Below are 23,541 nucleotides of genomic sequence, written 5' to 3'. Positions count from 1 at the left end.
TCCTTCAGTTCTGCTCTCAATGGACCATGGTTTCCCCAGCATTTTGGAGATGTTACTTGTGTCCTCCTTTGTAATGATAGAAGCAAAATATGTGGTTAATTGGTCTGCCGTCTTTTTGTTCCACATTAGAACTTTGCCTGTTTCTAATTGTAATTGTTTTCACTAATCCTTTTTTTTCTTCATATCCCCCATTTTCACCTTTTAGTCAATACTTTAGTTGAAGCCTGAACTGCTCCCAGTCTTCAGATCTACTGCTACTATTTAGCCAATTTATATGCCACTTCATTGGATCCAGTACTATCAATAATATCCTTTTGTTAGCCATGGCTGGGCCACCTTTTTTTTCAGACAGGAAGGAACAACTGTTGCAGTTAGAGTCACAGTCGTAGAGATGTACAGCACGTAAACAGAACCTTCGGTCCAACCTGTCCGTGTCGACCAGATATCCCAACCCAATCTAGTCCCACCTGCCAGTGCTTGGTCCATATCCCTCCAAACTCTTCCTAATCATAAACCCATCCAAATGCCTCTTAAATATTGCAATTGTACCAGCCTCCACCACATCCTCTGGCAGCTAATTCCATAGATGAACCACCCTCTGCGTGACAAAGTTGCTCCTTTGGTCTCTCTTATATCTTTGCCCTCTCACCCTAAACCCATGCCCTATAGTTCTGGACTCCCACACCCAGGGAAAAGACTTTGTCTATTTATCCTATCCATGCCCCTCATAATTTTGTAGAACTCTATAAGGTCACCCCTCAGCCTCCGACCCTCCAGGGAAAACAGCCCCAGCCTGTTCAGCCTCTCCCTGTAGCTCAGATCCTCCAACCCTGGCAACATCCTTGTAAATCTTTTCTGAATCCTTTCAAGTTTCACAACATCTTTCCGATAGGAAGGGGACCAGAATTGCACGCAATATTCCAAAAGTGGCCTAGCCAATGTCCTGTACAGCTGCAACATGACCTCCCAACGCCTGTACTCAATACTGTGACCAATAAAGGACAGCATACCAAACGCCTTCTTTACTATCCTATCTACCTGCGACTCCATTGTCAAGAAACTATGAACCTCCAAGGTCTCTTTGTTCAGCAACACTCCCAAGGACCTTACCATTAAGCGTATAAGTCCTGCAAAGATTTGCTTTCCCAAAATGCAGCACCTTGCATTTATCTGAATTAAACACCATCTGCCACCTCTCAGCCCATTGGCCCACCTGGTCCAGATCCTGTTGTAATCTGAGGTAACCCTCTTTGCTGTCCACTACACCTCCAATTTTGGTGTCATCTACAAACTTACTAACTGTACCTCTTATGCTCGCATCCAAATCACTTATCTAAATATCAAAAAGTACAGGGCCCAGCACCGATCCTTGTGGCACTCCACTGGTCACAGGCCTCCAGTCTGAAAAACAACCCTCCATCACCACCCTCTGACTTCTACCTTTCAGCCAATCCTATATCCAAATGACTAGTTCTCCCTGTATTCCATGAGATCTAACCTTGCTAATCAGTCTCCTATGGGAACCTTGTCAAACACCTTACTGAAGTCCATATAGATCACATCTACTGCTCTGCCCTCATCAATCTTCTTTGTTGCTTCTTCAAAAACCTCAATCAAATTTGTGAGACATGATTTCCCACGCACAAAGCCATGTTGACTATCCCTAATAAGTCCTTGCCTTTCCAAATACATGTACATCCTGTACCTCAGGATTCCCTCCAACAACTTGCCCACCACCGAGGTCAGGCTACTGGTCTATAGTTCCCTGGCTTGTCTTTACCGCCCTTCTTAAACAGTGGCAACACGTTTGCCAACCTCCAGTCTTCCAGCACCTCACCTGTGACTATCGCTGATACCAATATTGGTATCAGCAAGAGGCCCAGCAATCACTTCTCTAGCTTCCCATAGAGTTCTCGGGTACACCTGATCAGGTCCTGGGGCTTTATCCACCTATAATCGTTTCAAGACATCCAGCACTTCCTCCTCTGTAATCTGAATATTTTGCAAGATGTCACCATCTAGTCTATACAGTCTATATCTTTCCCTACAGTCTATATCTTCCATGTCCTTTTCCACAGTAAATACTGATGCAAAATATTCATTTTGTATCTCCCCCATTTCTGTGGCTCCACACAAAGGCCATTTTGCTGATCTTTGTGGAGCCCTATTCTCTCCCTAGTTACCCTTTTGTCCTAAAAATATTTGTAAAACGCCTTTGGATTCACCTTAATTCTATTCGCCAAAGCTATCTCATGTCCCCTTTTTGCCCTCCTGATTTCCCTCTTAAGTATACTCCTACTTCCTTTATACTCTTCTAAGGATTCACTCGATCTATCCTGTCTATACCTGACATATGCTTCCTTTTTCTTAACCAAACCTTCAATTTCTTCAGTCATCCAGCATTTCCTATAGCTGCCAGCCTTCCCTTTCACCCTGCCAGGAATATACCTTCTCTGGATTCTTGTTATTTCTGAAGGTTTCCCATTTTCCAGCTGTCCCTTTACCTGCAAATATCTGCCTCCATTCAGTTTTCGAAAGTTCTTGCCTAATACCGTCAAAATTGGCTTTTCTCCAATTTAGAACTTCAACTTCTGGATCTGGTATATCCTTTTCCGTCACTATTTTAAAATAAATAGAATTATGGTCGCTGGCCCCAAAGTGCTCCCCCACTGACACCTCAGTCACCTGCCCTGCCTTATTCCCCAAGAGTAGGTCAAGTTTTGCTCCTTCTCCCGTAGGTACATCCACATACTGAATCAGGAAATTGTCTTGTACACAATTAAGAAATTCCTCTCCAGTCCCAGTCGATGTTTGGAAAGTTAAAATCCCCTACCATATTATTCTTACAGATAGCTGAGATCTCCAAACAAGTCGGTTTCTCAATTTCCCTCTGACTATTGGGGGGTCTATAATACAATCCCAATAAGGTGATCATCCCTTTCTTATTTCTCAGTTCCACCCAAATAACTTCCCTGGATGTATTTCCGGGAATATCCTTCCTTAGCACAGCTATATTGCTATCCCTTATCAAAAATGCCACTTCCCCTCCTATTTTGCCTCCCTTTCTGTCCTTCCTGTAGCATTTGTATCCTGGAACATTCAGCTGCCAGTGCTGCCCATCCCTGAGCCATGTTTCCGTAATTGCTATGATATCCCAGTCCCATGTTCCTAACCATGCCCTGAGTTCATCTGCCTTCCCTGTTAGACCCCTTGCATTGAAATAAATGCAGCTTAATTTATTAGTCCTACCTTGTCCCTGCCTGCCCTAGCTGTTTGACTTGCTTCTGTTCTCAGCTGTACCCATCTCAGATCGAAGATATGGAATCATAAGAGATGTACAGCATGGAACCAGACACTTTGGTCCATGCCGACCTGATATTCTAACCTAATCTCGTCCCATTTGACAGCACTTGGCGCATATCCCTCATATACCCATCCAGGTGACTTTTAAGTGCTGTAATTGTACCATCCTCCTCCACTTCCTCTGGCAGCACACTTATTCCCCTACCTTGATGCCTGCTCCCCCACACTGCTTTAGATTAGATTACTCACAGTATGGAAACAGGCCCTTAGGCTCAACAAGTCCACACCGAAGCGCAACCCACCCATACCCCCACATTTACCCCTTACCTAACACTACGGGCAATTTAGCATGGCCAATTCACCTGACCCGCACATCTTTGGACTGTGGGAGGAAACCGGAGCACCCGGAGGAAACCCACGCAGACATGGGGAGAACGTGCAAACTCCACACAGTCAGTCGCCTGAGTCGGGAATTGAACCCGGGTCTCAGGCGCTGTGAGGCAGCAGTGCTAACCACTGTGCCACCGTGCCGCCTTGACCCGCATGACTTACATCCAATTGCACCAAACCCCCAAGATGTATCAGTATGGTCCCCTGGCCCACAGATGCAACCCCCATGTTCTGCCCCACATCTCAAACATCTGCCATCAGGGTCGCTTTTGAAAGTTCTTTCCTAATACTGTCAAAATTAGCCTTCCTCCAATTTCGAACTTCATTGTTTAGATCTGGTCTATCCTTTTCCATCACTACTTTAAAACTGATAGAATTATGGTCACTGGCCCCAAAGTGCTCCCCCACTCAGTCACCTGCCCTGCCAAATTTCCCAAGAGTTGGTCATGTTTTGCACCTTTTTGTCGTAGGTACACCCACACAATGAATCAGAAAATTTTCTTGTACACACTTAACAAATTTCTCTCCATCTAAATTCTTAACACTATGGCAGTATCAGTCAATGTTTGGAAAGTTAAAATCCTCTACCATAACTACTCTATTATTCTTACAAATAACTGGAATCTCCTTGCAAATTCATTTCTCAATTTTCTGCTGACTATAATACATTCCCAATAAGGTGATCATCACTTTTTTATTTCTCAGTTCCACCCAAGTAACTTCCCTGGATGTATTTCCAGGAATATTGTCTCTAATTATAGCTGTAATGCTATCCCTTATCAAAAATACCACTCTGCACTCCTCTCTTCCCTCCCTTTCTGTCCTTCCTGTAGCATTTGTATCCTGGAACATTAAGCTGCCTGTCCTGTCCATCCTTGAGCCATGTTTTTGTAATTGCTATGATATCCCAGTCCCATGGTCCTAACCATGCCCTGAGTTCGTCTGCCTTCCCTGTTAGGCCTCTTACATTCAACTGCATTTATTTCAATGCATCAGTCCTACCTGGTTCTCTGCTTTGTCCCTGACTGTTTGACTTGCTTCTTTTCTCAGCTGTACGAATCTATTTCCCTAGGTTGCCTCTCCTCCCTCCCTTCCCCCTCACCTTACTAGTTTACATCCTTCTGAGCAGCTCTCTCAAATCTCCCTGCCTGTATATTAGTCCCCATCCAATTTAAGTGTAATGTGTCCTTCTTGTACAGGTCACTTCTACCCCAGAAGAGATTCCAAATATCCAAAAATGTGAAACCTTCTCCCCTGCACTAGCTCCTCAGCCACGCATTCATCTGCGCTATACTCACTAGCTCAAAGCACTGGGAGCAATCCAGATATTACTACCCTTGAGGGCCTCCTTTCTAAATTCCTGCCTAACTTTCCAGTCCCTTGAGCCTGTCCCACCATTTAATAAAATCACGGCTCATCTGTGGCCTAATTGCATAAAGCCACCTTTTGGCCCATATCCCTGAACAACTTTTACTGAATAAAAGTTTATCTATCTCAGATTTAAAACAAACAACTAAGTATCAACTGCAGTTTTTTTTTGGAGGAAAGATCCAAACCAACACCACTCTTTTGTGAGTGGCATTGCTTCCTAACATCTCCTGAACAGTCCAGCCCTGATTTTCAGACAAAGCCCCCTAGTTCTAGACTGGATTGGAGGAAATTTCTATTAATCCAGCATTAGATGGCGGGACATTGTGTGACTTGGAGGGAGCGTCGAGGTAGTCATGGTCACATTCGCCTGCTCCCTAGTCATTTGTGGCGGTGGAAGTGGCAGTTTTGGGAAGGTTAGTGAAAGTATGATTTGAGTTATTGGTGAATACCCCTCCCATCCACAACCTCCTCACACTCCTCTCTCTTTCCCCCTGCACCCACCCCAATCCCCACCATTCCATGGAGGTCAGAGTGTCTATGACCAGACCGGTGGCAGGTTCCATCCCTGAAGGGTGTAAATAAACCAGTTGGGTTTTTAATGACAATTGGTAGCTTTCATAGTCACATTTTCTGAATGCCCAGCCACACAAACTATCAAATTAAGTTAACTCAATTTCACAATTTGCTCTGTCATTGGCGAAATGTTAGCGATCTCTTATAGAAATTGAAATAACAGAGCATTTACAAATACATTTATACAATCAAGCAGAGTCACTGTGGTTTTATGAAGAGGAAATCATAGCTGACAAGTTTGTTAAAATATTTTGAGGTAACAAGCAAGACAAATAAAAGGGAACCAGAAGGCATAATATGTGGTTTGCCAAGATGTGATCAGTAAGGTATTGTATAACAAGACTACTTCAGAAGATAAGAACTTTTGAACCCATACTGTTTGGGGTATATATTAACGTTGATCAAGGATTAGGTAATGAGTTGAAGGCAAGAGTTGAGATAAAAAGGGTATTTTCATGATGACACATTGTAACTTGTGGAGTCCCACAGGTGTCGATACTGGGGCCAAGTTATCTACAATCTATATGAACGACTTAGATGACCAAAGTCAATGTACTGTTGCCTAATTTGCAGATGACACACAAAGATGGAGGCAAGTAGTGAGGGTGGCACAAGGAGACCACAGAGGGATAGGAGACTGGATAAGCAAGTGGACAAAAACTCAGCTCTTGGATTATAATGTGGGGAAAAACTGGAGCTTATGCACTTTAACCATAAGATTAGGAGCGGAGACTATTATTTAAACGAAGAAAAACACTGAAGTTCCAAATCAGACAAAATTGTGAGTCTTTGCGCTTGAAAGACAAAAATCTCACACCCAAGCTCAGCAGGTAATCAGAGATCTTTTGACATTTATTTAAAGAGAATGAGGTAAAAAATAGGAATGTGTTGCTAAAACTGTACAAGGTACTAGTAAGATTACACTTGGAATACTGTGAACAGCTTTAGTCTCCTTATTTTTAAGAAATGCAGTTCCGAGAATGTTCAGGCGATTGATCCTGGATATGAGAGGATATCCTTTGGAGAGGAGATGGAGCAGGCTGAGCCTGTACTCATTGGAGTTTAGAAGAATGACAGAAGATCAGGCTGAAAATTTCAGGTTCTTAGAGGTTTGACAGGGTAAACCCAGAATTGGTCCTGCCAATTTGCGAGCTTGTAAATTCAATGACTTCTGATTCTTACGGTGCTGCTGTGTCAAGAACACCTCAATCTGGTGCTGCAGTGCAGATGCCGATGGCTCATTGGTGAATAGCCTCACAATATCAACTCAGCACATGGTCATTACATTACTAGATATACTGACATCACATATGGGCTTTGCAAAAGGGGAAGAAGTTTTCCCTGTGGAAATGGAAAATTTGGTGACAATTGGTTGCAGCAATTTGTGCAACCACTTTATGCACCTTTATGTGATATAGAACTGGTCAAAAATGAAATAGAACATAAAAGGGAGACTGCTTTAGTTGTGTCTAAGGCAGTCTGTACATATGCAGATGCGTTAAAACATTAGCACGATCAAATAAGTCAACCTGAATTTGTGCCCACATATACATCATTAATTCTGTTCATCATGGACAGAGAGGGCATGTATATGCACTCCACCCATTTCAACCCCTGGCAGTTAAATGTCAATCATTGTTAGCTGAAGCATCCTTCATGGCAATGCCTCCACCAGAGTACTCTTGCTCTTTTCTCATACAGTATAAACATTGGTTCTGTAGTTAAATTTATACTCTTACAAATTCTCCCGATGAATGTAAGAGAAAATATCTGCAACATACGTCTGTTTGCAGCAATACCCAGGTGCTGTTTGTGAACAACTTTCAGTTGACTGATTTCAGTGAGTTGAACTATAACTGGGCTGGGGTTCATTAACATTAATACAGACATAGTGAACAAGGCTCCATCTTGTATGAGATTAACAGCAAAATCCAAACACTGTCATTACTGATGAAATCACTGACGGTTCAGCATGTTGGATAATAGAATGAATCCCTTCCTTCAGACATGTTTAGTTAAATGGCCTCTCCCCAAATGTGTATTTGCTGATGTTTAATGTATTGAAATGACCGTGTGACTACAGTCCCGCAGTAAGAGCACCTTAACGGTCTCTCATAAGTGTAAATACATTGATGGGACATCAATGCCCTGGAATCTTTGACACTTTCCACAGTCTGGGCATTTAAATAATCGCTCGTCAGTATGAACTCCCTGCAGTGTCAGCAGCCTGGATAGCTGAGTAAACCCTCTCCACACTCAGAGCAAGTAAAATCTGTTTCCCTGGTGTCTCAGTGGGCTGGATAACTGGGTGAACTGCTTCCCACACTAAGGTCAGGTGAATGGTCTCTCCCTAATGTGAGTCTGCTGGTGACTGGTGAGTTCAAATAAACATTTGAAGCAAGACCCACAGTGGGAGCATCTGAATGGTCTCTCATCACTGGGATCTTGCTGATGAGTGCGGAGGTTGGATGAATCAGTGAATCCTTTCCCACATTTACAGCAGGTGAATGGCCTCTCTGGCGCGTGAATTCGCCGGTGTCAGCAGACTAGATGACTGACTGAGTGAACCCCTTCCTATATTCTTGGCAGGTCTCTCTGGTGTGTGGGTCCACTTGTGTCTGCTGAGGTCAGCAAAACACCTGAACCTCATGCCAAAGTGGGAGCATGTGAATGGTCCCCTATAAGTGTGAACACATTGATGGGACATAAGATGGAGGAATCTCTGAATCCCTTCCCACGTTGAGAGCAAATGAATAGGGTCTCCCCACTGTCAACCCGCGAATACATCTGCAGGTCGAAGGAATCAGTGAATCCCTTCCCACAGACAGCAGGTGAATGGTCTCTCGCCAATGTGAATTTACTGGTGTCTGCAGGTCAGAAGAATTTGTAAATCCCCTCCCACATTCAGAGCAAGTGAAAGGTTTCCAGTATGACTGCGATGTTGAGTTTCCAATTCAGATGGAAATCTAAATCCCTTTCCACAGTCCTGAACATTTCCAGCATTTCTCCTTGTGATTCCAGTTGTCTTGCCAGGCCTGATGTCACAACATGTATAGAGTTTCTCTCCACTTTGAATGGTGTTTTTTCCTTTCATGTTCAAAACGTCATGATGTTCAGATTGTGATAAAATGAACTGACTCTGTCAGACTTTGCTGTGATCTTTGATCCAGATCTCCTGATTGTAGATCAATCCTTCTAATCGCCTGTAAAATTGATTTAAAACATAAAATAAGTAATTGAGAGAGAACCGCAAAAACATGCTTGGTTAGCTGCCTAAACATCTCTAAGTGGCTCCGTGTCAAATATCACTTTTCACACTCCTGTCAATCATCTTGGGCATTCTGTTATAGTGAAGATGCTGTACAAATACAATTTGTTGTTGTTGATTTGGACAATTTGCTCATCATTGCGAGGTGAATAACCTGTCATTCCTCACTGAGCAGTAACCTGGGACCAGCTTCACTACATGGACTGCAGCAGTTCAAGAAGATCAAACATCATCTTCTCCACAGGCAACTGGAGATTGACAATATCTGCCAGTATTGTTCGTGAAAGGGCTGGGGAGTGGAGTGAGCTGATCTACCCTTATAGAGCATTTACCCTTCGGCTAAATTATCCAAATTCTGTGACTCCATTTCAAAGTGGACTTATGCTGGAGGCTAGAGATTACCTTCTGTATCTAACACTTGCCCCTGGTATGAAGCAGCTCATTGTTGGTGCATCTGTGCTTCCAGACTCCGTGATGTGAGAAATGCCAACAACAAAATAATAGCAAAATACTGGAGCAGCTGAAATCTGAAAAAAAACAGGACATGCTCAAATAATTCAGCAAGTTAAGCTGTGTCTGTAGTGAGAGAAAGTAAGTGAATGCTTTAGTCAGCTCTAAGTACTGACAATTCATTCATTATCACTTCTAATACGTTTTGGCTTATTTTCCATCTTTATCACTATGGCCAGGGTTACACCTGCTTCTTGGTGTCATACCTACCACACTGTGTGTTTGAACTCATACTCCAAGCAAAGAACTACGAGTTGACTCATAAACAATAATATTCATTTATTGAACACAATTAATATCAGAACAATAAAGTACGCTGTCAACTAACAATAAACTACATTATGCTTTAACTCAACTTTGTATGATTGGATACCACCACACTAGACCTTAGCCGGGCTCCAGGTGTTGACGATGTTTTCTTGTTCCAATGGCCTTGGGGGTGGGTATTCTCAAGTCACCGCGCTGAGTGGGGTTTTATGACGATTCTTCTCCTTCCGAGTCTTCGTGCCCTTTTGGGAGGGTCTTGAGGATCTGCCAATGGATTGGTCAGGTTTGATTACCCTGATCGATCAGACTCGGTCAGGTGTTGGCACACTGATGGCAGGTGGCTCTTAGGTGTCCATTATGTTGGTGCTGGATGCACATAGCCTGCTCGAAATAAGGGTACTCGGTGCCTCAGTGACTAGCGAATGACTCAATGCTCCCGATTGTCCCGAGGGCAATGCTCCATTGTCCCATTCAAGTCCAACTTCAGGTGTGTGTTGCAGGGTCTGCAGCTGTCCAGTTTGCCTGTCTACATTCTGCAGCATGTGGATTGACAGTTTAGACAAGGTTGGGTTCTGTTTCCCAGCACGCTCTGATCATTATCTATCTTTTGGCACTCCCTGGTAAGGTTATCATTGTGCATTATTAGTTCATTATTTCGGGTGGCCTGTCCAGCCACATTGGAAAAGATAGATGCATTTAATTGTCACATTAACCAAACCATAATACATTATTAATGCGTGGGTTTCCTCCAGTTTCCCCTCTCAATCCAAAACTAAAACATTACAGCACAGTACAGACCCTTTTGGTCCTTGATGTTGTGCTGACCTTGATGTGGAACCAGTCTGAAGCCTGCCTATCCTACACTATTCCATTTTCATCCATATATTTATCCAATGACCATTTAAATGCCATTAACATTGGTGAGTTCCATGCCCCCTACTACTGAGTAAAGAAACTACCTCTGACATCTATCCTGTATCTATCACCCCTCAATTTAAAGCTATGTTCCCTCATGCTAGTCATCACCATCTGAGGAAAAAAGCTCTCACCAATGTCCACCCTATCTAACCTTATCTTGATTATCTTATATATCTCAATTAAGTCACCTCTCTTCCTTCTTCTCTCTCATGAAAAGAGCATCAAGTCCCTCAGCCTTTTCTCATAAGACCTTCCCTCCATACCAGGCAACATCCTGGTAAATCTCCTCTGAACCCTTTCCAAAGCTTCCACATCCTTCCTATAATGCGGTGACCAGAACTGTACACAATACTCCGTGTACTGCCGCACCAGAGTTTTCTCCAGATGCAGCATAACCTCGCAGCTCCAAAATTCAATCCCTCAACCAATAAAAGCTAACCCACCATATACCTTAACAACCCGATCAACTTGGGTGGCAACTTTCAGGGATCTATGTAGGTGGACACTGCGATCTCTCTGCTCATCTACACCACCAAGAACCTTAACATTAGCCCAGTACTCTGCATTCCTGTTGCTCCTTCCAAAGTGAATCACCTCACAATTTTCTGCATTAAATTCCATTTGCCACCTCTCAGCCCAGTTCGACAGCTTATCTATGTCTCTCTGTAACCTACAACATCCTTCAGCACTATCCACAACTTCACCGACCTTAATGTCATCTGCAAATTTACTAACCTTCCATGCACTCATAGACAAACAACAGTGGCCCCAAAACAGATCCTTGGTGTACCCCAGGATGAACATTACCCATCAACCACCACCAATTTCTGATCCAAACTGCTAAATCACCCTCAATCTCATGCCTCTGTATTTTGTGCAATAGCCTACCCTGAGGAACATTATCAAATGTCTGACTGAAATCCAAATACACCACATCAACCGCTTTATCCTCATCCACCTGTTCAGTCACAATCTTAAACAACTCTAAGGTTTGTGAGGCATAACCTACCCTTCACAAAATCATGTTGGTTATCCCTAATCAACTTATTCCTCTCTAGGTGATTATAAATCCTATCTCATAACCTACCCAACACTTGACCCACAACCGAAGTAAAGCTCACTGGTCTGTAATTAGCAGGATTGTCTCTACTCCTCATCTTGAACAAGGGGATAACATTTACTATCCTCCAGTCTTCTGGCACTACTCCTATAGACAACGATAACACAAAGATTAAAGGCTGGGCGATCTCCTCCCTGGCTTCCCAGAGAATCCCAGGATGAATCCCAGGATAAATCCCATCCGGGCCAGGGGACATATCTCTTTTCAGAAGTGCAGGTCAGGATGAGTTGGCCATGCTAAATTGCCCCATCGTGTCCAGGGATGTGTCGGTTCGGGTGAATTGGCTGTGCTGAATTATCCCATGCTTTCCAAGGGTTTGCAGGTTAGTGGTGAATTGACTGTGCTAAGTTGCCCCATGGTGCCCAGGGATGTGTGGATTGGCAATGCTAATTTACCCACAGTGTCCAGTGATGTGCAGGTTAGGTGCATGAGTCAGGGGTAAATGTAGAGCAATAGGGGTAGGAGAATGGATCTGGATGGATTACCCTTTTGGAGGGTCAGTGTGGACCCATTGGGCCGAGTGGTCTGCTTCCACATTGCAGGGATTCTATGAAGGGAAAGGATTTTTGCAAACTGTGTTCTCCTCCCTTTCTGCTGCAGGGCAGTGCGGGCCAGCCCGCTGGTCATCCAGAGAAGGTGCAGTGTAGGGGCCTGAAAGCTGATGTGAAATATTTATTTAATATCTCTCCCATCTGCTGCATTTCAACACAGATAACCTCCTTAATCTTTAAGGTGCCTAACACACACACACACACTCTCTCTCTCTCTCTCTCCCTCCCTCCCTCCCTCTCTTTCTCTCTCTCATATTGCTCTCTTGCTCCATATGTATTTGGAGAATTTCTTTGGATTATCCTTAACCTTTGTAGATCAGGCTATCTCATATCGTCTTTTGCCTTCCAGATCTCCCTCTGAAGAAATCCCCCATAAGACATTCATTTGAATCCAAGAATATATGAATTTTTTTTCATTCTTCACTAGCGCCTCAATATCTTTATTCATCCACAGTTCTTTAATCATACCAGCCTTACCTTTCACTCTAACTCATCCTGCACTTGGGTAGGAGGAATAGAGGCATGGACTATTTTCTGAATTTCTTCCCCTTTAGAAACCTGAAGTGCCAATGGATTTGCAAATCCCAGTCCAGGTTTCTCTCTCAGAGCGGGCTTGCAGGCTGAGTCGGTGATTAGGAAGGCAGACACAATGTTGTCATTCATCTTGAGAGGGCTGGAATATAAAAGCAAGAATGTACTTTTGAGGTCTATTAAAGCTGGGGTTCAGACCACATTTAAAATATTGTGAGCAAGTTTGGGCCCCATACCTCAGGCAGGATGTCCTGGCCTGGAAGCAGATCTAGAGGAGATTCACGAGAATGTTCCCAGGGATGAAGAGATGTGGAATGTTTGAGGACTCTGGGACTATGCTCAATGAAGGAAGATGGTGGAATATAATTAAAACTTGCAGATTACTGGACAGAATGGCCATTGGGAAGATGTCTCAAATGGCCGGAAAGACTAGGACTTAAGGGCACTGCCTTAGAGTAAAGGGAACACTTTTGGAACAGAAGTAAGGAGAAACGTCTGCAGCCAGAGAGCGGTAAATCTGCGGAATTCATTACCACAGAAGGCGGTGGAGGCCAGGTCATTGAGTATATTTAAAACAGAGATAGATAAGTTCTTGATTGTCAAGGGGATCAAGCGGGAGAATGGAGTTGAAAAATGTGTTAGCCATAATTGAATGGCGGAGCAAACTTGATGGACCGAATGGCCTATTTTATGCTGCTAAATCCCATGGTGTTATAATGGCTCTGATTTCTTGTTATAATAGAGATTGGGGAGGGGGAGAAATCTTTTCTGTTTTTATTTTTGAAATGTACCCGATTCCCATAAATAAATGCAACAGGTACAAGTACACCACATGCAATATTCCTCATTGCAGCTTCAAGCCGGCTGCAAAGCTTTTGCATCCTCTGTTCTTCTTCCACCTTGGCTCCAGAGCATTTGGCTTCCTACCCCATCCCACTCCCGCCCCGAGATGTTGATGCTTCCAAGCTGACACTCAAAAATTCGGTTTGTCCCTCCATTCTTTCCTGGTTGCCTTTTGAGGGTTTTAGAAAACATTCCCAATCCTCTGAGTATAGGAGTTGGGAGGATATGTTGCAGCTATACAGAACATTGGTTAGGCCACTTTTGGAATATTGTTTGCAATTCTGGCCTTTCTCCTATCAGAAGGATTTGTGAAAATTGAAATGTTCAGAAAAGGTTTACAAGCATGTTGCCAGGATTTGAGCAGAATAAGCTGGGGCTGTTTTCCCGAGCGTACCGGAGGCCAAGGGGTGACCTTTATAAAATTGTTTATAAAATCATGAGGGGGACAGGTAGGGTAAACAGATAAGGTCTTTTTTTTGGGATGGGGGAGTCCAGATCTAGAAGGTAATAGGAGAAAGTGAGAACTGCAGATGCTAGAGCTTAAAAATGTGTTGCTGGAAAAGCCCAGCAGGTCAGGTAAGCATCCAAGGAACAGGAGAATCGACGTTTCGGGCATTGAAGGTAATAGGTTTAGTGTGATGCCGGGGAAAGGGTAAAAGGGAACTAAGGGACAGCTTTTTCATGCAGAGGGTGGTGTCTAAAGGAATGAGCTGCCAGAGGAAGTGGTGGATTAGATTACTTACAGTGTGGAAACAGGCCCTTCCTCCCAACAAGTCCACACAGACGCTCCGAAGAGTAACCCACCCAGACCCATTCCTCTTCCCTATACATACCCTGGAATAATGCACCTAACATTATGGGCAATTTAGCACATCTTTGGAATGTGGGAGGAAACTGGAGCACCTGGAGGAAACCCATGCATACGCTGGGTGGAGGCTCATAAAATAGTGACATAAAAGGCATCCGGCTGGGTGGATGAATAGGAAGGGTTTAGAGGCATATGGGCCAAGTACTGGCAAATGGGAATAGATTAGTTAGGCAACTAATCGGCATGGATGAATTGAACTGTGTGCTGTATATTTCTGACTCTGGCTTGCCACTAACGTTTGTCACATCTGTATGTTCAGTTTCTCTCTGGTGCCAGTGCCTTGATGTCTCATTTCCATTTTGTGTCTGTTTGATTTTGAAGCTGTGTTGCAGGTTCATCCTGAATTGACACTTTTTTTGCTTCCCACAATCAGACCTGCTCACTCTCAGCAGTATCCCAAATGTCGTGAAAGATATTAACTTTCAGGTGGAGTTATCCAAAATTCAAAAGATGTCAGTTTGTCATTTTTGCCTTTCTGTCCCTACAAGACCTTCAGCAGAATTAGTTCGAGTGGAGTGAGAATAGAGGGAGAGTTGCTTTCAATTTTGTGGAATAACAAAAGAAAAGAATGTTCCGCAGAAAGTAGAATTGCTTGTTCTGAATTTCTATCCTGGACTGACAGAGACATTTTTAACCTCTTTTTACAGAACATTTGAAGATCTGAAGACGCAAGTTTCAAAATCAACAGATGAAGGGTTTATGCCCAAAATGTTGACTCTCTTCCTCGGATGCTACCTGACCTGCTGTGCTTTTCCAGCACCGCATTTTTCAACTCGGACTCTCCAGTGTCTGCAGTCCTCATTTTCATGTCAATGTTTGACAGTCACTCAATCCATCAAGACTGCAACGATTTTCATCTGATTCTGAGAGAAAAGGAGCAAGGATCTATGGTTCCTGTTTCAGTACGTTCCCAGCATCAGTGGGACCCTACCATTGCAGTGCCCTGAGTGTGGAGCCTGAAACAGTTATACAGTCTAAGAGGAATTCACAGCGGGGAGGGGCTGTACACACGTATGTGTGCAGCTGAAGCTTCAGCCATGGAGAAACCCGAGGAATCCCGCCCCATGGAGAAACCGTGGAAGTGTGGTGACTGCGGGAAAGGCTTCTGTGTGCCATCTGCCCTGGAGACTCATCGGCGCAGTCACACTGGGGAGAGGCCATTCTCGTGCCCTGAGTGTGGGAAAGGCTTTACACGCTCCTCCCACCTGCTGGACCACCAGCGGGTCCACACTGGGGAGAGGCCCTTCAGCTGCCCTGAGTGCAGAAAGGCCTTCAGCGATTCCTCCAACCTGCTGAGGCACATGCGGGTCCACACAGGGGAGAGGCCGTTCTCTTGCCCCAAATGCAAGAAGACCTTCAGCAATTCCTCCGACCTACTAGCCCACCGGCGGATCCACACGGGGGAGAGGCCCTTCCACTGTCCTGAGTGCAGGAAGGCCTTCAACAATTCCTCCAATCTGCTGAGACACCGGCAGGTCCACATGGGCAAGAAGCCGTTCTCCCACCCTAAGTGCGGGAAGGCCTTCAGTGATTCCTCCATCCTGCTGACCCACCAGCGGATCCACACTGGGGAGAGCCCATTCTCCTGCCCCAAGTGCGGGAAGGCCTTCAGCAAGTCCTCAGGCCTGCTCAGGCACTGGCGGGTCCATGTGGAGGAGAGGCCCTTCCATTGCCCTGAGTGCGGGAAGGGGTTTACCCATGCCTCCACCCTTGTGGCGCATGGTCGGGTCCACACCAGGGTGATGCTGTTCTCATGCCCCGAGTGCAGGAAGGGCTTCAGCCAGGCCTCCCACCTCCAGACCCACTGGCGGGTCCACACAGGCAAGAAGCCATTCCCCTGCCTCGAGTGTGGGAAGGGCTTTGCTGTCTCCTCCCACCTACTGCGACACCGTCGGGTCCACACTGGGGAGAGGCCCTTCAGCTGCCCTGAGTGTGGGAAGGCCTTCACCCAGTCCTCCCACCTCCAGACCCACCAGCGGGTCCACACTGGGGAGAGGCCCTTCAGCTGTTCCGTGTGCGGGAAGGCGTTCAGCAATTCCTCCAGCCTGCTGAGGCACCAGCACGTCCACACTGGGGAGAGGCCGTTCTCCTGCCCTGAGTGCGGGAAGGGCTTTACCCGCTTCTCTAACCTACTGACCCACCGGCGGGTCCACACGGGCGAGAAGCCCTACAGCTGCCCCAAATGCAGGAAGGGCTTCACCCAGGCCTCCGCCCTCCTGGCCCACCAGCGGGTCCACACTGGCGAGCGGCCCTTCCCCTGCCCGGAGTGCAGGAAAGCCTTCAGCAATTCCTCTGACCTGCTGAGGCACCAGCGGGTCCACACCGGGGAGAGGCCGTTTGCCTGCCCCGAGTGCGGGCGGAGGTTCACATTGTCCTGCAACTTGCGGAAGCACCAGCAGGGACACCAGCGCTCCCAAAGATCAGTTTCTGCCAGTGACAATGCTCTGGGTCACCCCCCAGACTGAACCTCCTGCCTGTTCTGACAGTGGGTGTGGTGGCAGAGTCGGTGGGTTTTTTTTTGGTTTCTGCTGGACTACACCCAGCCCAGCCCACCCCCCACAACGGTTCAGGGGTGGCACAGTGGCTCACAGCTCGCATACCTGGGTTCTATTCCACTCTGTGCAAACTCCACGCAGTCACACCCATTCTCACCCCTTATTTGCATGGGTTTCCTCCCACAGTTCAAAGCTGTACAGGTTAGCGTTAATTGGTCAAGCTAAATTGTCCCATAGTGGATGTGTAGGTGTGATGCATTAGTCAAGGGTAAATATAGATTAATAGGGTAGGAGAATGGGGCTGGATGTGTTATATCTACCACTTCCTCTGGCAGCTCATTCAATATACACACTACCCTCTGCATGAAAAAAGCTGCCCCTTAGGTCCCTTTTAAATCTTTCCCCTCTCATCTTAAACCTCTAGTTTTGGATTCCTCCACCTATCTGTGCCCCTCTTGTGATTTTATAAATCTCTTATAAGGTTATCCCTCAACCTCTGATGCTCCAGGGAAAATACCTGCAACTTATTCAGCCTCTATAACTCAACACTCTCCAACCCCAGCAACATCCTTGTAAATCTTTTGTGAACCTTTTCAAGTTTCACAACATCCTTCCTGGAGACAATTTGCAGGTTTACAGTGATATGGACCAGGCCTGACCTCCTCAAAACAGGTAGCCCAGACCCAAACAGTTGGTTAAACCACTTGGCTTCCAGGAAAACTAATATTTATTTACATGCCACCGAGAAAGGAACTGTTCCAATTTCCTGCAACATTGCCAAAGGGGTGTGTTTATGGTTAAAAAAAAAGGTCAGTTCAAACACCGGTTCTTACAGGAGAGTTAGGCAGAAACACCTGTTGAATCAGGGAACCTTTCTTCCCCAGCAGCTTCAGACGAGGGGAAAAAAGGGAGAACTGCCCTTTCATTATACAAGTCTTTTTAGAAAAGAAACTTCAAAAACCTTTTCCCTGATTATTGCCCCAGTCATTACCTGTTAGCCATTTGCGAAGTCCCCAATCCCAGATGAATTGGAACCTCTATCTTTTACAGCCCCCAACTGAAAAAAAAATCGATTTATCAATGTAGAAAAGAAAGGGGCATTTGTACAGAGCCCCAAATCGCTAGAGCTAAGAGTCCTCAGCTCGAGAGAAAGAAGTTGGCTTTCAGTCATCTGCGTATTAGAGAAAGCATCGTTTTTAAAAAAAAGACAACGGCATTCCTGACAGAATACTCCATTGAACAAGGTGCTGAATATTCCAGAACTCGTGTAACATGGCTGTAATCTGAGAGACTAAATTCTATATTTTTGTTGTATCATTGGGACTCTTATTTATTGGAATAACATACCACAAGAATCTTATTTCATTCAGGTATAGTCAGTAGTTAGAAGGGATTTGTTTGGTTTGTTAATAGTTTAGTCCATTTGTTCACCATTTATAGTTGGATAAATAAATTGCTTTTTGTTGATTTTAAAGTGTCAACAATTTTTTTTTATCACTAGAGCAGATTACACTATTTTTCATGCTAATTTCAAAGATTATAGGGCAATGTGCTTCTCTTTGGGTGTTTCGCTTTAAGATCTTGGTGGTTGGGGGGGGGGGGGGGGGGGGGGGGAGGTGGCGGAGGATGGAGGTCAGCCTTTGCTTTATAACAGTATTGACATGACGTCCTGCTGAATGCAATGGAGTCAATATTAATCCCAGCCCCTCGCTCTGGTTGTGGGTGAATCGCTTTTATTTGGCTACTGTCTCAGAAACCACACAGAGACTCGACTGCTGAAACTATGATTTACACTTTATTTGCACATTGCAATCAAAACTAAAACCTCTCAAGTAAACAAGTTTAGCCTCACCCACCAACTTGGCTATCACCCAATTGATGGCAGAATTTAGCTGGGTTTCCACCAAAACATGCAGAATTTGGAAATACTTCTTCCAAGTACTACTGCTGCATTGTTGTTGGAGTTGAATTCTGGTGGTTTCCTCACTTTCAAATTTGTGATGTGATGTTTCTTTAGATTCTACCACTACCTCCCCATATTTCTGGAGACCTTGGGTCTGTAGCTTACCTTTTTATCCTTGAGGGTTAGCTGTGTGTTTGAAACAGCCTGTCCTGCAATTAACCCCTTTATGTCAGGACCTCCTTTCTACAGGCAGACTTATTTGTCCTTGTGTCATGAGGTTATTAAACACAGTTATCTTGTCTGTCGCAAGAAACAGCTTGTTGTTTTGTCTCCTCTTTCCCAGGGATGGTTAACTAGCATTTTGTTTTGTAACTCCTTTGTAGCAGTTTCTCATTGGCCTTTTCATTTCTTGGCCCAGGAAGAGTTATTGCTGACTCGTGAAGTTAGGAAAGTTCTGGAGTTTACAGGACCATACCATTTTCCTCTCTGCCTCCTCCAGGAATAACAATTCTTCCTGAGATACTGGCAGTTCCTCAGATCCCTTGGTATCCCCAAATACAATCTGTGTGTCGAGAAATCTCTGGTGCTGCCCTGACACCAGATCCTCGCCCTTGGAACAGAAGGATTATGGGGAGAAAATTAAGAAATCCAAACCGCAAAGAGACTTGGGAGTTCCAGTCCAGGATTGTCTCAAGGTAAACATGCAGGTTGAGTCAGGAGTTAAAAAATGTGTTGCTGGAAAAGCTCTGATCTCAAGCATCTGCAGTCCTCACTTTCTCCTGAGTCAGGAGTTCGGAAGGCAAATGCAACAATGACATTTATTTTGACAAGACGAATATAAAAGCAGGGATGTTCTTCTGATGCTCTGGTCAGGCCACATTTGGAGTATTGTGCACAGTTTTGGGCCCCATATCTCAGCAAGGATGTACTGGCCTTAGAACACATTCGGAGGAGGTTCAAGAGGATGGTCCCAGGAATGAAAAGCTTAACATATGAGGAACGTTTGAGGACTCTGGGCCTATACCTGATGGAGTTTGGAAGGATGAGAGAAGATGCAATTGAAATCTGCAAGATACTGAACTGCCCAGATAGAATTCATGTTGGAAAGTTGTTTCCATTGGTAGGAGAGACTAGGACCCAAGGGCACAGCCTTAGACTAAAGGGAACAGAGATAAGGAGAAACACAATTGTAAGACACAGAATTTATAGCAAAAGTTTACAGTATAATGTAACTGAAATAATACATTGAAAAATATTTGTTTGTTGAGTCTGTCATCTGTTAGAATGACCATGATAGTTTCACTTCTTTCATATGTAAATCACAAAACTTTTTTTAAAAAGTTAGAATGTAACTGTAACAATTGGTGTCAGCCAGATAAGATGGTGATGGTGTGAGCCCCCTGTGTTCCCTGTCTGTGCCATAATGTTTAGACTGATTCTAATCTAAAACGTGAGCTAACAAAGTCTTACATGGATTCGTGACTATAACCTGGTATTGTATGATTTTTAACTGTACACCCCAGTCCAACACCAGCATCTCAAAATCATGACTATCAAGCGTATCTTGATTGATACATGAATGGGAGCTGAACAGAAACTGTGCATGGGCAATAAATAGTGGGTCTAAGTAAGGATTAAGAATTGGCACAAGCTTGGTGGTGGGGGTGCCTAAACCAAATAAGAAGGGCCAGTGACTCTGCTGTATTGTATTGATACAGGTTTCCCCCACTATCCATAAGTAGTGCTTTCCCATGAAACCTTTCATAAGCCGAAATAGCGTAAAACAAAGAAGCAATTAACATCAATTAATTTATCCCATGTATACTCGAGTAATAGTAATTTTTTGACTACTTTTTAAGGATAAATTTAGGGAGTCGACTATTACATGGATACTACTTTTGAGGGGCTGAAATTTGTGCCTGTCAAAATTCATACCCTGTCCTGAGCAGAAGCCCAACTGAATAATAAAAAAAAATTATGGTAATTCTGAAAACTCAGAGCGGAACTAACAGCCAGCGGACTGGAAGATGGGTGCAGAGTTGAAAAATGTGGTGCTGGAAAAACACAGCAGGCCAGGCAGCATCCAAAGAGCAGGAGAATTGACGTTTTGGGCATAAGCCCTTCTTCAGATGGGTGCAGAGCCAAACAACCGGCAGACTGCAAAGCTGGAGCAGGACATGATGGCCAGCAGTCTGACTCATAGAACATAGAAAAATACAGCGCAGTAGAGGCCCTTCGGCCCTCGATGTTGCGCCGACCAAAGTCTACCTAACCTACACTAGCCCAATAACCTCCATATGCTTATCCAATGCCCGCTTAAATGACCATAAAGAGGGAGAGTTCACCACTGCTACTGACAAGGCATTCCATGAACTCACAACCCGCTCACAACTCACAAACATTGATCTGTTATCTATGAAGAACTTACGTTTCACAATACTTGTAAGAAAAGAAAAATCAAACACGTCCAATTTGCCATGCAGGGAGAACAAAACATATGATCAGACACACATTAAAAAAACCTAACCAATGATTGCATGTGACCACATTTTGAATGTGATTACCTCAAATCACATTTATAAAACATAACCACAGAGGTTTACACAGGCTCTCGCACACTATATTGCCTGTGACTTTCTACAGCACTGTGAAGTATTGCAATATTTTATATCTAATATGTGGAGTTTGCACATTCTCCCCATGTCGCGTGGGTTTCCTCCAGGTGCTCCGGTTTCCTCCCACAGTCCAAAAATGTGCAGGTTCGGTGAATTGGCTATGCTAAATTGCCCGTAGTGTTAGGTGAAGGGGTAAATGTAGGGGAATGGGTCTGGGTGGGTTGCGCTATGGTGTGGACTTGTTGGGCCGAAGGGCCTGTTTCCACACTGTAAGTAATCTAATGTAATAAATAACATTGTATATTTTTAAAAAGGGTTAGACCTCTTGGAATGTTGTGTGCAATTTTGGTCTCCTTCCTATCAGAAGGACGTTGCGAAACTTGAAAGGGTTTGGAAAAAAATTGACAAGGATGTTACCAGGGTTGTGGAGGATTTGAGCCACGGAGAGAGGCTGAACAGACTTGGGGCTGTTTTCCCTGGAACGTCGGAGGCTGAAGAGTGACCTGACAGAGGTTTACAAAGTTCTGAGGGGCATGGATAGGGTGAACAGGCAAAGTCTTTTCCCCGGGGTCGGGGAGTCCAGAACTAGAGGGTGAGGGGGGAAAGATATAAAAGAGACCCGGTGGTGGCGGCACGGTGGCACGGTGGTTAGCACTGCTGCCTCACAGCGCCAGGGACCTGGGTTCAATTCCCGCCTCAGGCGACTGACTGTGTGGAGTTTGCACATTCTCCCCGTGTCTGCGTGGGTTTCCTCCGGGTGCTCCGGTTTCCTCCCACAGTCCAAAGATGTGCGGGTCAGGTGAATTGGCCAAGCTAAATTGCCCGTAGTGTTAGGTAAGGGGTATATGTCGGGGTATGGGTGGGTTGCGCTTCGGCGGGTCGGTGTGGACTTGTTGGGCCGCAGGGCCTGTTTCCACACTGTAAGTAATCTAAAAAAGACCCAAGGGGCAACTTTGTCACGCAGAGGGTGGTACGTGCATGAAATGAGCTGCCAGAGGAAGTGGTGGGGGCTGGTACAACTGCAACATTTAAGAGGCATTTGGATGGGGACATGAATAGGAAGGGTTTGGAGGGATATGGGCCGGGTGCTGGCAGGTGGGACTAGATTGGGTTGGGATGGACTGAAGGGTCTGTTTCCATGCTGTACATCGCTGTGACTACACATTATACACAAATGAATACAGGATCAGTCCAGTCAGATGGTGCAGCCTGTGACCTCCTGCATGGATGGGGATGGGATTATAGAAGGTGTATGGAGAATAAGGTGGTGATTTTAATATAAATTATGTTTGTTTTTAGGAACGGGAGTGATTGTGGCTCCAGGTTAATGGTGATCCGCCTTGTCCCCCTCAGCCCTGTCCAGCCCAGCCCGGTACCTGGTAGAGTGAAGCCGCGGGCAGCTCCAGGGACACGGTCCAGCACAGCACCGAGTGCAGCCTCTCCTCCAGCTTGTGCTCCGCCGGACTTCACCCCCCGCCCGCCGCCGCCGCCGCCGCTCCTCCACCTCCCGCTGCAGTGGGAGCCGCGGGCGCCGGCTCTCTCTCCTCCACCGCCGACATTTTAAATTTGTTTCTCCCGTTCACCCGGTAACCGTCACCTCCCCCTTCCCGGGAATTGTACACAAATGAACAATAAAACCCCCACCGGGGACCGTTTCCTTTCTTCACAACTTCAGTTTGGAAAATTCCGGCTTTAATGTGAAATGTATTTTAAAGGTATTTTCTGAGGTAAACGATGCCTGTCTGCTCTCCCCCTCCCTCCGTCAGAAACCGCAGCCTCGCGCCGCCATCTTTGTTTTTCTTCTTCTTTCCGTCTTCTCCTTCAGTGACGCGCGTCATCCGCGCCCCCTCCAATCAGAGCGCACCTTACTCCGGCTGACCAATGGCGGCCGGCTTTGCGGTCGTCGTTTGTCCCACCCCACCCCGCCGAATGTCGCTCTCCGATTAGTCCGCAATGACCGCAGGGATTGGGATTGGTGGAGAGGGCTTCACCCTCCGCTCCGACCTGTCACCTCC

The 23,541-nt window shown here is 45.3% G+C and overlaps 1 protein-coding gene and 1 long non-coding RNA gene across 7 annotated transcripts in view; one reads left to right on the top strand and one right to left on the bottom strand.

Annotated features, from left to right (window-relative positions):
• The window catches only part of LOC132807021 (zinc finger protein 271-like), a 25,915-nt gene extending 7,526 nt beyond the window's left edge, over positions 1-18,389 (top strand). For 4 of the 6 annotated variants that reach the window (XM_060821322.1, XM_060821318.1, XM_060821321.1 and 1 more), the window contains one exon: positions 15,161-18,389. In XM_060821322.1, the coding sequence (XP_060677305.1) occupies positions 15,527-16,978 (1,452 nt within the window). In that variant the 5' untranslated portion in view covers positions 15,161-15,526 and the 3' untranslated portion in view covers positions 16,979-18,389. Of the gene's footprint in view, positions 1-9,080; positions 9,726-15,160 lie in introns of those variants that run through there. The other 2 variants (XR_009641914.1, XR_009641912.1) reach the window with 2 other exon arrangements.
• On the bottom strand, positions 6,555-23,541 carry LOC132807029 (uncharacterized). Its single transcript, XR_009641916.1, has 5 exons — positions 22,903-23,541; positions 19,077-20,067; positions 12,749-12,944; positions 9,308-9,432; positions 6,555-8,840 (listed from the first exon to the last, which is right to left on the bottom strand). It is a non-coding gene; the product is annotated as an uncharacterized LOC132807029 (long non-coding RNA).

The sequence above is a fragment of the Hemiscyllium ocellatum genome (genome assembly GCF_020745735.1).
Source record: "Hemiscyllium ocellatum isolate sHemOce1 chromosome 27 unlocalized genomic scaffold, sHemOce1.pat.X.cur. SUPER_27_unloc_1, whole genome shotgun sequence".
Lineage (NCBI taxonomy): Eukaryota > Metazoa > Chordata > Chondrichthyes > Orectolobiformes > Hemiscylliidae > Hemiscyllium > Hemiscyllium ocellatum.
Note: the sequence above shows the minus strand (reverse complement) of the source record. Positions and strands in the feature narration are given on the sequence as shown.